The following is a 16,082-nucleotide window of genomic DNA, read 5'->3' as shown; positions in this document are numbered from 1 at the left end:
ACTGAGGGTTTATGTAAGAGCACACGCAGGCTCCGTCTCTCTCACGCAGACACACACACACACACACACACACACACACACACACACACACACACACACACACACACACACACACACACACACACACACACACACACACATGCACACTGTAAATACCCCAGCAATGGATTATGCATGTATTCCCCTCTCCCTCTCAAGCCGTTGCTCAGTGAAGGAGCATCTAAGCGCTGCTTTGATGAAGCAGTGTAAACAGCCATGTGCAGTGACAGCCAGTGCTGTGATGCCAAGGTCCTGCTAGTGTGTTCCTCCAAACAGGCTTGACTACATGTGACAATGTTAGCAAAGGGATGCATGAAACATAAGGCATTATTTACACAGGCCTCTGGTGCCACGGTGGAATGACGTAAACCTTAAGCAACATGTCAGAGCATTTTTGAGCATATTGCTACCAGGAAAATTTGAACCTCAAGTGCTCTGAAGGACAAATTTCAGGCTCAGGCTGACCTCAACCTGTGCATGTGCTGGGGAGATGAATAGCCAATGGCAAACGTGCTGCATATTGTTGATAACATTAGAGGCAGCGCAGGGTGTCCTGTAGGACCCCTCAGCGAGGAGAGATGACCTTGTAGGCATCATGAGTGGAAATATTAACCCTTTAAAAGCTGGATACACATTTCTTGTGCTGCATTCAGATGCCTTTCACATGCATCTACACTTCTGAAACCTGAGATTATTGGTTTGATTTATTTTGAATACACAAGAAAAAGGAAATTACCCCCAAATAGCAAAAAAAAAAAAAGAAATGTTAAAGGTGACAAGCAACAATCTAAAAATTAGCTGGGGGGGATTATATGACATTATCAAAAAAATAGATAAAAATAGTCACAAAATTATATGTTTACATTATATCTGTAACTGTGTTACAGATAAAAAAAAACTTGTTTTTCTTTTTCTTGGCACTTTCTTACAGTCTTTTTCTTGTTTTTGTTTTTTACTTTTTTTTTTTGCTTATTTTCAGGTCATGTTTCTTGCTAAGTTTGCTCATTGCCTTTTTGCTCTAATGCCCTTGAAAGAAATTTAAGCCAGGTTTCAAAGGGTTAATAAGCATTAAACCATACATCCTATTAGTTGTACAGCATATTCTCTGTAATACTTCATGATGATGATTCCCCATTTAATCTATTCTTTGATGAGCTGCTTGAGCGCGTTTGTTTGTCAGGTGGTTCGATTAGGGAATCATTTGTCTTTTGGCATCGATTCTGCACGTAATGATAACATTTATCCACGGGGCAAAATGATATTGAACCATCTATATTGCTTAGGGAGAGGGAACCCGAGCACAAATGAGCTCTGAGCCTCCCAAAAGTGTGTATACATAAGTGCGTGTGTGTCATGTTTCTGCATGTGTCTCTGGACTATAGAAGCAGCGAGAGGAGCAGAAAGATATCAGAAGGGATAAATTTGGAATCGGACGCTATCACTGGAAAATAGAGGTGCACACGGCAGAGCGTGGCTGCAGTCCAGAGCAGGCATTATGACACAGTGAGTGCATGAGAGATCACTCATTGGGTCATTTTCTGGGAGATAGGGTGGACAGGGAGAGGTCTGTTTTGGCAGGTCTGCAGCTTGTCAGTTTTCCAGTGTGTTGGCTTTATTAGGTGTGATTAGTTAAGCAGGAATATGCAGAGAGGGTTTTGGATCTGCATTATATAATTTAATCAAGGTAGACTCAATGGATCAGACCTTTAAAGTTATAATAAATATACTAAAGATTTTAATAATATCAACCCCCATTTTCAATATTATGCATGCATGTATTTTTTTCAGCAATAACCATTAAATGTATTTACATCTACAATTGCTTTGCTTGATAGTAGTTTTCATCGTTATTTCTGTGTTGTTGTTTATTTATTTAAAATTATTTGACATCACAGGTCTGTATAAGCCAGTCGCAGTGGGGAGGGGAGGGAAGGGTTTGGAAAAAAAAAAAGGTTTATTTAGGTAAGGGTATATAAGGTATATTTCCTTTTGGAGTATCCAAGGGCACATATAGTACTGCTATGTATATACAATTTGTTATTATACTTTGATAATTTTGATTAGACTGCACAAACGAAATAGAATTTTGATCACAAAAATAAATTCAGTGATACCATTTCATGTTTTTATGAAAAATTATTATTAGAATATTTTAAGTGGAGCTCTGAGACCTGCATTTTAAAAACACTGGCATCCATACCAGAAATAACCACAAATTCTGCCTAATCAGCTCATATTGAAAATAATAATTTCTTTGATAATGTAAAATGATATTGTTTTGTAGCATTTGTTGAGTACAGCTTACAGATTGATGACCAAAAAACTATTATTAACCTCTTTTTGTCTTTGTAAGTCCTCACAGACCCCAATATTAGACCCAACCTTACAGGAGAAATAAAAATGGTTTTGGTCTGTATAGCTAATTTCAACATTCATGACAACAGTATAGGGGGGTGTATAACTCCCCCTATAGATTTTATTCAGGCCCAAATCTACACATATGTAAGAGTCACCTCACACTCATCCACAACTCCACCCTTTCATCCAAATACGGTCACTTCTTGCTCCAAAAAACACGGTGACTGCTGAAAAGCCAAACTCGAGGCTTCAAAACAGCAGTCCACAAACCAATAGGTGACATCACAATCTCTACATTAATTATTTTATACAGTCTATGGTTGTAGCCAGCAGATATCTGGAACTCCAGGCCTAATCTATGTGCCACTCTATGTGCCGCTCAATTAGCAACTTCAGACAGGTCCAGACAACATTTCGGCTAATCTCTGTAAACGGATATCTGCGTATGAAAAAGTTAATAAAAACCTAAATCACTGTCAGACTATAGCTGATGGGTTCCCAAGATTGCATTTTGGCCAATGCATTCAGACTCTTTTGTTTTCCACACAGACTATTTACTGCAGGCAACCAAAGCCCACGCAAATATGATTGGTCAATACGACTTCAACAACAAAAGGGAACAGAACACTTCTGATGCCAAAATCTTATATTGTTGCCTACAGATTCTGCATTATAAGAATAAGCTTTCTCTAGAGGTTTAAGCCATATCTTGCAGTCCTCCTCAACACCAAATATATAACTAAATGACCAATTACTTATCTGATATTATAATTACCAGATCAAATATGAGGGTGAAAGTAAGTGTTAGCTAATGGTCCAGAGAGAATATAAATGTGATTCATGATGCTTTATGACAGCAGGGTGTCTCAGTGGGTGGGGAGACGCCCTCAAACTCCATCTATCAGGATGCTGCAGAGAGCCAGAGAGAGCAGAGAACTGCTCACTGTGTGCTGCCTCGGATCAGTTACACTTATAAAGGCTTATATTTACCATTTTTTTTAGTACTCAGATAACAGTAATCCAGTTACATGCAATCTGCAGCTCCCCAAACTGCAACAGCATGTGCATATAGTAAACAAATCTTCACTGCGTTTAAATCCTGACCTTCGTGAGCTCATCACTGGAAGCTTTTAAGCTACAAGATGTCTGTCCAGCTTAACTGTTATCTGAAGAGCTGGCAGCGCCGGCTGGGCAACCGAACAACAAATCTGGATCGAACACTGCTGTTACCTAACTCCCAAGTTATTTTCAAACCAAACACAAGTCATTTGTCGTTTGTTACTGACGAGCGTCTCATTTGAGGATTTGCCGTTGAGTCACGTCTTTGTGCAGTGTTTGGAGCTTCATTATTCATCTGCTCTATGATCTTGCAGTCAGTCACTGTTCTGTCAGTGTGAAACGGCTTTCATTTAAGTGTGACTTTCTATTTCGCGCTATTTCTCTCACTCTTTCATTCCTGTTTTTCTATCTTCTTCTTCTTCCCCTGCGTTCCCTTTCTTCTTCCCGCTCTCTGGCTTCCCCTCTCTAAGTTTTTGGATTGGCACCAGCGCCAGCTTGCAGTCTGATTAGAAAGGCTTTAATGTTCCATTTAGCAGCAGCATGTTTTGGGTCGGGTGTGTGTGTTTTGAGGTTGGGTGGTAAAGGAAGGGCAGGGATACTCAACTTGCTTTGCTTGGGGGAATATTTTGCAAAATGACAGGAGGCCAAGGGCCAGTTGCAGCAGCCCTATACATGTTTCTAGGATTTTAGGACATTTATAGGATTTTATGACGTCTAAAGGATTTTAAGTCATTTTTAGGATGTTTCTAGGATTTTAAGGGAGTTTTTAAGATTGTAGGATGTTTCCAGGATTTTAGAATGTTTCTTGCAGGATTTCAGAATACTTCTAGGATTTTAGGACTCCTCCGGGTTTTTAGGACTTTTCTAAGATATAAGGACACTTCTAGGATTTCAGGATGTTTCCAGGATTTTAGGACGTTTCCAGGATTTTAGGATGTTTCTAGGATATTAGGACATTTCTTGGATTTTAGGACAATCATTGGATTTTAAGACGTTTCTAGGATTTTAAAATATTTCTAGGATTTTAGGACTTTTTGAGGATTTTAGCACTTCTCCAAGATTTTAGGATGTTTCTAGAATTTTAGGACGTTTCTGGGATTTTTTTTAAAAATTGTAAATCAGGAAATGCATCCTATTGGGGGGCAGATTTAGCCCGCAGGCTGTAAGTTGAGTATCACTGGGATAGTATCTGTTTGACACACACTCTATGACACACGCGCAAACACGGTGACATTAGGCTTTATTAAGCCAGCTGTGTCTGTCTGCCTGGCTCTACTCTGAGTGGACAGAAACAGTCTGGCATTAAGCCTGTCCTTTGATGGCCACCTCCAAACAGCCATATCAAACAGCCATAACGGCAAACGGGAGCCAAATCAGCACAGAAATAAGACCTAATGGAAATGTTAACAGCCTAATAACCGTAGCTGTAAAGGCGAGGAAACGGTCGCTTCAGGTCCAGACTGGGTAATTTTGTTTGTGATGGTGATTGTGTGCCATCTAGTGAAGCCTTTGTTTTTGGTCCTCGGCTGTCTATGATGTCTGACAATGCTTCTGCATGTGACGGAGTCAGATAAGATGAACCAAAGAAACTGGTGGAGGAAATTTCACAGTCTCATCACCCTGTCCCACTTTCTTTCTTTCTTCTCTCCGTTTTTACATAACAAAGTGTTTCATAACTTGCCAGATTGTCAAGGAGCTGCAGTGGCTTTCTCTCCCTCCCCTCCTTCCCATCATCAACATCTCTCCCGCATCACTTCCCTGACACCTTTCCTCCTCCATCTCATTTTCCCCTTGACTCTTGCTTCCCCCATCGTCCCGTCCATCCACGTGCCTCCTCCTGTTCCTCCCGGCCCTGGGCAGATGAGCCGAGGCAGGGCCATACGGGGGCAGGAGGCTCGTGGGAAGGAAGCCACGTCGCATTTGTGCAGAAAGCATCAGGCGCCATCCTGTTCGTCCTGGCAGCTTCGTGCCAGCCCTTCCCCCCAATCCCAAGGGGGCTTCCTTCCTTAAATTAGTTTGGCTTTCTCCAGAGCAGAAGGCCAGATAGGGACCTGGATCAGGGGCAAGCGAGCTCTATTGATGTCACAGTCCCTCCAACACTTTCTCTGTCACACTCACTTCTCTCCTCCATCTTTCTTGTTTTCACTCTCTCCTCGTCTTTTTGCTCTTTTCCTCCCTCTACCCCCCTTTCTGATCTGTCTCTTAACTCCTCTCTGCAGTCTGATCGGTTTGCTACTGCAGCAGAATTTGCATGGGTGGGACCTTATTGCAGATGGGCAGCTCTGCAACCCCAACTGACTCTCACTGTCTAACCCTGTCTTATTTATCCTCCTCCTTTCTCCCTCTCTCTTTTTATCTCCCATCCACTGCTCTCTCTCTTCTCCCATTAGGATTCATGTCCCGTCTTCCCCCCCGTCGTGACTCTAGACAGTTTGTGCATGCTGGGGCGGTAACTCTTAGAAGCGGCTAGGGCAGTGTCCTCGCCTCTTTCTCGGCCCATACAGGGAGACAGTCTGCTGCAGACAAGGACACAGTGTAGAACAGTCTAGTAACTGCCTGAAACAACAGTACACGTGCCTCCGATTGCCCGCTGCGTAAAAACTGCAGCAGGTTTTTTTTTGCAGTTGCTTTGAAAGTTCTGGCTTCTTTTTTTGGAGTTTAAAGCTGCTATAATCAAACTTTTTCTATTAATTATTGATGAAATGACTGTGTTATGTGAAAGAGGTTGCTCTTAGTGATGAAACCACAGACAGCAATCAACTGACTCTGCAGTTCTCTTCAGCTTTACAGAAGTTTTTTTGGTTTTACGGAAAACAATTTTACTGTCACTCTCACTGCTCCCGTCAACATCGTTTCTCACTGCGGCTGGTAGCAAAAAACCTCTACAGACGCACTTTATGTTACCTGTCCAGCACTAAACAGCAGGCAGACAAAATTACCAAGTAGCTGGTGAATGTAGTGACACATACAGACACATACTTCCCTTGTGAGTTGGTGGAGACCAAAACAGACCTAAAAGAGAGTGAATATAGACCTATTTTCACCAGAAGGCTAGAAACACAACTCGAGGATTCCATCCCACTTCTAATACCCATACCACCTCATTCTCAAATGCCGCCTTGCCTGTCAAAACAGAGTTGTAGTGACTGACATTAGGCATGGGCGGTATCACGGTATTACAGTGTACCAGGGTATTTACAAACCTCGATAATGTGACTCTGAATACTGTCAAAAATATGGACCGTCATCTTTCGATTAACTTCACACTGGAGACGCTGTAATGAGGATGCTCTGCATGCCGTGTGCATCACATGTCCCACAGGTTATGCCCAGGCCACATCGCACTGGCAGCATTTGTTGTTGCAGCACTGCTGCAGAACTGCCTGCTGTTATAACTCATGTATTTCCACAATTAAAAGCACATACTCCAGTCATTTATGAAGCCGTGCAAGCTACTGCATTGTCAACAAGACGGTCCCGCAAATGTTTCACAGTAAAATGCCATGTGTCAACAACTGAAGGGATTCTGTTCATGGAAAAATTGTCAAAGGGCTTTTATTTTGAAACAAAAACAGGAAAAGTTCAGTAAAACATGTAAATTTGTATTTCCTCATGTCTGTGACAGATAAGTGCATTTAAACTGTAGTAAAAGGTGGTATGATGTCAATATAATTATCAAAAGACCAAGACCATCCACGAAAGTCCCTTCCTCTCTGAAACAAACGGATCCAGTGATTTTAACGGCTAGAAACATTTAACAAGGCACTTTAATGTTACAAACAGTGTTATTCCGGTGCTGCTCATTGCAGCTGGGCCTCTGACTATGGTGACCAACACAGAAATGAAATTGGCCGTATCTGTGGTATCTGATTTGACCGTTCTGGGCTACTGTAGAAACATGGTGGTGCAACATGTCAGTCTCCACAAAAAAAGGGATCCCTGCCTATGTAGATATAAACTGCTCATTCTAAAGTAACAAAAACACAACAATTCCTATTTTCAGGTGATTATGCACTAAAGAAAGCATAATTACTCTATTATATTCCATTTCTGCCAATATGAACCTCTAAACCTTACACACTGGTCCTTTAAAGCAATCTTACAAACTAAACTGGACTTCCTCCTCAAAGAGTACTTTACACATCATTTATTGTCAGTACCAGCAAGATTTGTTGGCATGTGCTGGGAGATGAAATATTAAAATGATTCGATTTCCTCTGAGCTGATTCACCGTGACTGATAAATTCATGCAAGCAGCATTCACTGAATATGAGCAAACACATGCCAGAGAGGTAACACAAAGTTCAAGTTTTTCAGAGATTCCTTTGCCTTGCTTATGTGAAAGATGTTGAATTTTATACATCCAAATATGATTGAGTTGTTTTTGTAAGAGCGAAAAAAAAAAAAACAGCACAAAGACACTATCTGAAATGATGAAACAGAATGGGAAATTCCTCTCAGTTTGTTTCATTTCCTTGATTAAGGCTGTTATTGCAACGCCCGGGTCCTCAGAGAGCAGCTTCATTCAGCTTAGATTAACCATCGGCTCTAAGAGTTTTTACCAGCAAGGTCAAGTGGAAGGTTATTTCTAATGAGTGGCTCGGCTTCTCACAGCCACCCACATGGTTCACGGTCTACGGTGGATGAAAAGCTGAACAGGGGCTCAGTGGTCGACCACAGAGTTACTGCATTAACCTCTGACCTTGTGCACATGTAGCACGCCGATGCTGTGATGACATGGATGGTCCGGACTGCAGACACGCGAAGGGGTTAGGGTTTTAGTCGATTCTGAGATCAGAGCTGATCCATAGTATTTTCAACATGATAAACATTTGAGTCGTAGGGCCATAGACTTAAGCACCATCGAACAATAACAGATGAAGTTCGAGTACAATCCACTTTTGCAACAACCTACTCCATGTGCAAAGGACAAAAACAATGATCATTTATCTTTACTTTTTTCACTGTAACTCTATGACTTCACTGACAGTTTTTAAATGGTTTAGACTTGGTTTTTGTTTCTTAATTCTCCAGTACAGTTGTCCTATTCAATTCTGGTATTGGTATGAACAATCACAATTAAAGAGGAAATATGTTTTATCATAAGGATTTAGTATATTTAGCTAAACTTTGTGAAATTGATTGATTTTAGAATGAAAATTAGAAAAGACTGAGCCTATATCCTTGCTGGTGGCTTCATGGCACTACATTTTACTGAGCTAAAAGCTAACGTCAGCACGCTCAAAATGAGCAAATGATAGTAAAACACTGATGTTCAGCAGGTATAATGCTGACCATGTGTACCACCTTAGTTAAGCATGTTGCTAACACTTGCTAATGCTAATTAGCAATAAACACAAAGTGCAGCTGTTTTGCAGCTAAACAAACATTTACTCATCGGCCAAATTTAAACTTTGACCTTTGATTAAATTAAATTTGATAGTAAGACAGTGAAAATATGGGCTGCTGAGACCCACAGGAGGTAATTCAGCCCCAAAGTGAAGATTAAGTGTCAGAAAACACTTTACACACTTTTTAAGGGATCGAAAAATGTAACATTTTCAGGTCTGCATACAGACACAGAAAAGTGCTGCAAAGTAAAGTTGTTGTGAGGACTCATAGTCAGGTCACTTGTGTGTGGATGCATGTGGTGTGTGTAAGTTTCTTGGAATTAATAAATGGCCCTAACAGTAATGGCTGCTGTGTGTCGGTAACAGTGACCTTCCTTTGTCAGGGCCTAAAGGGAAAAAAATACTCCCCTTTATGGACCAATAAAGTCTGCAATGTAATTGGTGTCTCTTTACTAGATTTTATATGCGTCTCCTAAAAAAGGCTCCAAACTGTAGACTGACAGGTTTCCCAAGATGACTATTAACTTTAAGTCAAATCTGCAAGACTTTTTTTAGGTCAGCTAGCAGTATGGATGATTATGCAGCAGGGTTGCAGTGGTATGAGATTTTCAGGTTAGGGTAACCATCTCATATCATTCATCATCATCATCATCATCATCATCATCATCATCATTTATTTTACTTAAAACCTTGGAAAACATTGAGGGCGAACCCTCATTTTCAATGGTGCCAGGGGACATACAACAAACAATTAGCATTATCATAAATAATAACAGTGGAACAGTTGACCAGCATATGGTATTACACAATAATTATCATTATAGTTAGTTACAATGACACTTCAAAGAATGAAATTTCCATCCAGTTGTTTTTTTTTTCTCAATACTGCAGCCCTACTATGCAACCAGACACATGAATACACAGACTGATTATAAAATCTGCAAAAGATAGAACTAAAAAGGGTGAGAGTAGGAAATCAGAGTTTAATCACTGCAGGTAATGAACATCCATTGATTTTAAATGCTAATGATTCTTTTCATTATGTAGCCAAATAGCACCATCTGTTTTCATTAATCTGCCACTTAATTGGAAACAACCACATGATCTGGAAAATCAGATTGTGGACCTACTAGTTTTTATCCCAAAGTTATGAATATAGAAATAAGAAACATGATGAGCATCAATTCTTTAATCACTGTAGTGCCACAGTTTATTATAAGTAACATGCATATTTTGGAGGTGTAAAAAGTGTAAAAAGCCTTCTGAGGGTCCAGTCACTGCGGGGCATGGAGGCCAGAAAAAATCTTCTTGCTAATTTTTGGGTCATTTCTTCTTCTGTTGCTAGTTGTCTACTACCTATGTTTTGTAAGAAATCAAGCCAATTTGCTCCAGTTTTAAAGGGTTAAACAACAAAATAAACAGCTATTGTTACTTTGATAAAATGTGGCCTGTTTTATAATAAAAATAACCCTGCTCTTCTTTCTTTTTTTCTTCTTTTTTTAACACAGTTAAAGTTTCTTATTTAAATCTGATTTTAGACAAACTACTGGCAATAAATATGCAATGCATCATTTTTGTGCGGAATTAAATAAAGCTACATTTGAAAGACTTGAACATGGAAAAGACTATGCATATTTTTATATTCTCTCCCTTTTTCTTTTTCTATGCCAGTTCTTCCCATACGGCGACGCATCCAAGTTTGCCCAGCACGCTTTCAGGACCTTTGACAAGAACAGCGACGGCACCATCGACTTCAGAGAGTTCATCTGCGCATTGTCCATCACATCACGAGGCAGCTTCGAGCAGAAGCTCAACTGGGCCTTTAACATGTACGACCTGGACGGAGACGGCAAGATCACACGGGTGGAGATGCTGGAGATTATCGAGGTATTACAGCAAAGAATACTGTTTTGGTTTTTTTAAAGGAGATGAATGGATTTTTAAATTAGTTTTGACAGCCACTTTGCAATCGAGTCCTTAAACTGAAGTTAAAAGAATTAGTAATCTAATATTTTTTTTCTTGTATGTGCAATTAAGTAGAATGAGTGCTTTTACTCGCAGTACTGTTTTAATTTCTAACATTTGTTTTCAAAGGAATAGTTAAACATGCTGGGAAATAAGCAGTTGGCAGGCAGGCGAGTGATACATCGCCACTTGCCTTGTGCTTTTTAACCTGCTGAGTCACAGGGATGCAGCACTTTTGGGGTTTTTTTGTACTTAGTTAAAGGTTATACAGCAGAGGGCCGAGCCTGCAGGGCCTGACAGCACACGAATTATTCATAAACACCAACATAATATGAAACAAGCAACAAGAGGCAGAAGTGCATGTTTGGAGCAGATTCATCTAGAATTCAGGGCACTTTGTCCCTGTCTCGTGGATAATATTATAGTGAGACGGAGCAGCAAACACAGTAACTTGTCTTTTGCCATTGTTTTCTATTCACTCAGATGTGATGCCAAGATCACGGTGCCTTAGAAAACTAGATTTTTTTATTTTAAATATGTTGGCTAATTCAGTTTGGCTCAAATATATCTACATTTCAACAAACATAAGCATTGCAGTCCAGTGCTTTGACTGATCTTTACATAGAACAAATATAGAATCAGTTTTTTCTCGCATGTGTGGATGCTTGCAGAAACTAATCTTTCACATTCTGTTCGGTCATGTGGGCGGACATCCATATTGACAATAAAGCTAATAGCACAGGCTGTGGTTACTGTGCGTCCCTGTTATTTTTTGGACAGCACATCACATTATCTGTGCAAATACCGAGGCATCCAAAGATGCTATAGAGCGGTTGAAGGCGGCTGACAGGTGGTCCAGCTGCGCTCCATCTGTGCCATTAGAAACGGACGCCACTTCAAACACCTCGTTCTAACACACCAACATGTTCACTTGATTCGTTATTTCTCACGTCTTTTCATTGCATCTCTCAGGAAAACATGTGAAGGAAACATGAGCCCTTTTTTTTATAGAGATCACGCTATAGGGCAACTATGAAGTCCCTTCTTTACACCTCCTTTAATTTTTACACAGAACCAAATGATGGCAGCATTGTGCTGCTCCACTGTGTGATTTAAGACAGCATGCTGGCATCGCAGAAACAAAAGAGGCATGACTGGCATGACAATTAACGCAACAGGGTCAACCTCTAATGTGACCTATAACATGCGCATCAGCAGCACTTTATAAACAATAACAATGGCATAACATGGCAATAACAATTATTCTCTGTAATATGGCGGCTGATCTCATGAAGGGAAGCTCCTGAATCTAATTTTTTCCCAATTTGTGAATTTACGGCTGCTGTTCTTTTTCTTTGAGTTAGCCTTTAGTTGTTTTTATCTGCTTTTTAAATCTCCCATGGTGGGTTGCCTGTCATGCTAATATCGGCCTGACGGATTATTTGGGCCAATAGTTAGCTGCCGATTATTTGTATCGGTATTTTGTTTTATGATCGCCAATAAAATTAATTGTTTAAAAAGTGAAAAGAAAGTGTCAGTGTGGGAGGAAAGCCCAAGCTGTTTTTTAAATTAAATTTTCACTTTGACTTTATATAAAAAAAAAGAATTGGTGGGAACTTGCTGTGAATAGTGATAAATGCCTCAGTTTTGATTAAACATTTGCTAAAGGCATTTAAACAACATTTTATGATGAAATTTGTTATTTTCCAAGTTCTAAATATTAACAGAAATATTTTCACTTTTATTGTAAATGCATATCGGTTACAAATATCGGTCTCATTAACTACTAATAACCGGTATTAATATCGGTATTGGTATCAGCCCTGAAAATTCAATATCAGTCGACCCCAAGTTTATATAGACACTGTTTAGGGACTGTTACTTCCTCTGGTGGCAGCTTAAAAGTGAGACAACTCTGCCCCCCCTGTTACGACCCCAAGATTGACAAGGGGAGAGGGAGGTAACGTTAGGCTAAATGAGGAAAATGAAAGAGTCAAGTGATGCATTTTCACCCTTTCATTGCCAGACATGGAAGTATTAGAAAATCATCAGGGAGAGCCCAGGCCAAAATAACAAACAAAACAGCCACAGATAAACATCAAAACCACAGAGCTAACTGCCCAAAAGAAAATGTATAAACCTAAAACCTAACTCCTTGACAACATAGGGAAAAAACTGGAGAAAAACAGTGTAACAAAACTGGCAGCTCTCCCCTACAGAGCCTCCTGGCAATGATCTTAAGGATTTGGATTTGAAATAGAAGAGGCTCAACAGGTAACAGCTTAGCATTGACAAATCTAAGCACTATTGTATTTTCAACTTGATCAAGACACAAAGAGCAAAAGGTTAACAGTGCAGGATGGCTCACAAACACACAAGCTTAGTAACAAAAAGCAGCAAAACAGAGAGGGCTGAAGTGCAGCTCTTCAGTCTGATATATACCTCAGGATGACTGACTGGCTGCAGGTTCCCAGATTCCACCAACAAGCAGCACAATGGAGGACAGGAGGAGCAAGAGTTTAGGCTTACAGAGCCTAAGGAGCAGCACAACACAGATTAGTTACACATGCACCTACGGGGTAATGTAACTACCCCATTCCACAATTGTATCTTTTATGCAGAACGGCAAGGCAGCGTAACCGCATGATATTCCCGCCCTGAACAGGCAGTGTAAAAGGGGCTATGGATGCATTTCTTGAGATACCTCATATCCTCTAAAAAAAAAAAAATAAAAAAATTTGCTGCTCTCTTTCTCCCTCTGCAGGCGATCTACAAGATGGTTGGCACAGTGATTATGATGAAAATGAATGAGGATGGCCTGACGCCCGAGCAGAGGGTGGACAAGATCTTCTCCAAGATGGACAAGAACAACGACGACCAGATATCACTGGAGGAGTTCAAAGAAGCGGCCAAGAGCGACCCGTCCATCGTACTACTGCTGCAGTGTGACCTCCAGAAATAAACAGGAGGGCGAGCGGAGCACTCCACCAGCCGCCACGGACTGCACAGAAAGAATTTCATGTTCCATTCAGTTTGCAGCTATTTCCACTGAAAAATATATATACATATATGCTTGGACTACCTTTCAATGGATCTGCTTCTTGTGTTTGAAACACTCGTGTGCATGAGAATGTTATTTGCTATAAAAAGATCTACACACGACATACGACAGTGTGCAGGTGCGCACCACAAACACACACACACACACACACACACACACACTACATATGAACACCTCGCACAAATAATATATAGATATATAAATATGAATATATATTTAAATTATTTAAAGATCAACTGCCAAAATGTGAAGTGTGCAAAGTATTTTCCATACAGTTTCATTCTACTGGAGCTTGCGCATCAGTGATGTGCTACGTTGAATTTGCCGCTACTCTATTTATTGTTCCGAGTTTACCGATGCTAGCTGTACGTGTTTCATAATACTGAGTAATGTCGACTGAACCAAATTCCTATGATAATGTATCTGCCTCCAATAAGACACTCTATCCATCATCTCAAATATTAGCTCTAGAAGAGATGGATTTGTCCAACTTTTTCCTTCCGAAACATGCTTGTACTGTAAAAAAGAAAAATCTAAAAAATGTAAATGTAGTTAATTTGCATGCCTTTAGGTTCTGCCTTAAAAATCTCCTCATTTTGCATCCTGTAATCGAAGACAGAAAGCCTTATCAAAGCAGCGCGGTGTGGGAGAAACCGTGAGAAAAGATTTTTACAGAATAGGGAGCAAAAAAAAAATCACATCGCAGTAGGTCCTTCTAAAGTATTGTCGTATGGGATGTAATTTTTGTGATCCGTTGAGGCGTTTTCTTTTGACTGCTTTAACTGTGGGAGCATGTTTCCTTGTAGATTAGCTGTAGTATATGTTGCTAATAACTAAACCCCTGCCCCTGCACATTTAAACACACAATCTCATTACAAGTATGATGTTGAAAATGGAGGAATCCATCATTTGGAAAGTAGAAAACAGCTAAATTGATAGATTTGTGAAGCAAACTGAGCGGAGGCAAGTGAGAGCAAACATTTACATCGGGATTCCTCGGAGAGTGAGTGAAGCTTCCCACAGCTGCACTTAAAAATCAGATGAGAAATTATTCATCTATAGTTGGACAGCATTTTTTTATCAAACTTAGTTGTCACCATCACATCTACTTTTTTTCCAATTAGCCTGCAGGTTGCATATCAATACGATCAATTCAGAGGTGTTTTTTTAGAGCGTTAAAGACGTGAAGAAATAAGGCACGTGCAGCATTTCTTGTTTGTCTTTTTCAGTGGAAGTAAATGAGTGCTAAAGTAGTGAGAGGAGCAGTGAATGGTTTTTCATTATAACTAGTAGAGGACAGCCGTTCCTGTAAAGCCATGCGTTTCGTAGGTTGGACAATTCGCCCTCCCTAACCCTCCCAAGTATTTCTCTCTTACCAATCAGTCAATCTTTTTGTACTTTTTTACTCCCGTCTCTCACACATTGTACACGTACTAATGCATTCGAAGCGTAGAGAAGTTCAGCCGTGTGTGGCGCCTCTTTCAGATGATTTGGAAATCACCTGTGAGCCCACGTCAACAAGTTTACCTGGCCTTGTCTGAAAGCACCGCAGACACTTTTCCAACCTGCATTGATACTGACAGTGTTTTAAGAGCTAAAGGAGGCTAAAAGAGATGTCATAATAATATACAGTATTGCAATAAAGACCTAGCATACCAGTCCATTGTCATCTCAGCAGCGTGGCGTGTCCCCCGATCACTTTGTGATCTGAACTTCTTTACATGAACATCTTTGGCCAGACGATGTTTCTAATTCCAACTCTGTTATTAATATTATTGCTATCAAGATACCAAATGTAAGCAAAGGCAAACGTGTACAAGGATTCTTTTGTAGCATGTATTGTGTCCCTGACGACATGGCTGCACTACTCCCTGTGTTGTGATTTAATCTAATAAAAGGAACTCTATGGGCTTTTGTTTGGTCTGTTAACTCAACAAACTATGGTCTCTAGCAATGTCACATGTAGATGTGCACCTAGACAGTGGCGTAAGCCCCAGTGCAGGCTATTATGACGGGCCTAAATTAGTTATGAAGCACGCACACACACACACAAATATATACACAGTACCAACCACGTGTTGGATTTTAAAGTGTCAGTGTGTTACCTCGGCTATTGTATTTGCAGAGTACAGAGGTCAAAGTCAAAGTTATCAGAAGCATGGAGAGTACTGTGACAAAGTTAAAAAATGTGACAACAAGCACCTGAGAGCAGAGCAGCTTCCCAGCTAGCAGGGAACGTTTCCACAACA

General features: G+C 40.3%; 1 protein-coding gene across 1 annotated transcript in view; it reads left to right on the top strand.

The window, feature by feature from the left end:
- vsnl1a (visinin-like 1a) overlaps window positions 1–15,744 on the top strand; it is a 49,898-nt gene extending 34,154 nt beyond the window's left edge. Inside the window, exons 3-4 of the mRNA XM_042503822.2 lie at window positions 10,479–10,694; window positions 13,537–15,744. Of these exons, the coding sequence (XP_042359756.1) occupies window positions 10,479–10,694; window positions 13,537–13,734 (414 nt within the window). The 3' untranslated portion in view covers window positions 13,735–15,744. The remainder of the gene's footprint in view (window positions 1–10,478; window positions 10,695–13,536) is intronic.
- Window positions 15,745–16,082: the final 338 nt, after the last annotated feature.

The sequence above is a fragment of the Plectropomus leopardus genome, chromosome 16 (assembly GCF_026936395.1).
Source record: "Plectropomus leopardus strain MGB_pleo_1.0 chromosome 16, ASM2693639v1, whole genome shotgun sequence".
NCBI classification, from domain to species: Eukaryota; Metazoa; Chordata; class Actinopteri; order Perciformes; family Serranidae; genus Plectropomus; species Plectropomus leopardus.
The sequence above is the reverse complement of the archived record's forward strand: the minus strand, read 5'-3'. Positions and strand labels throughout refer to the sequence as shown.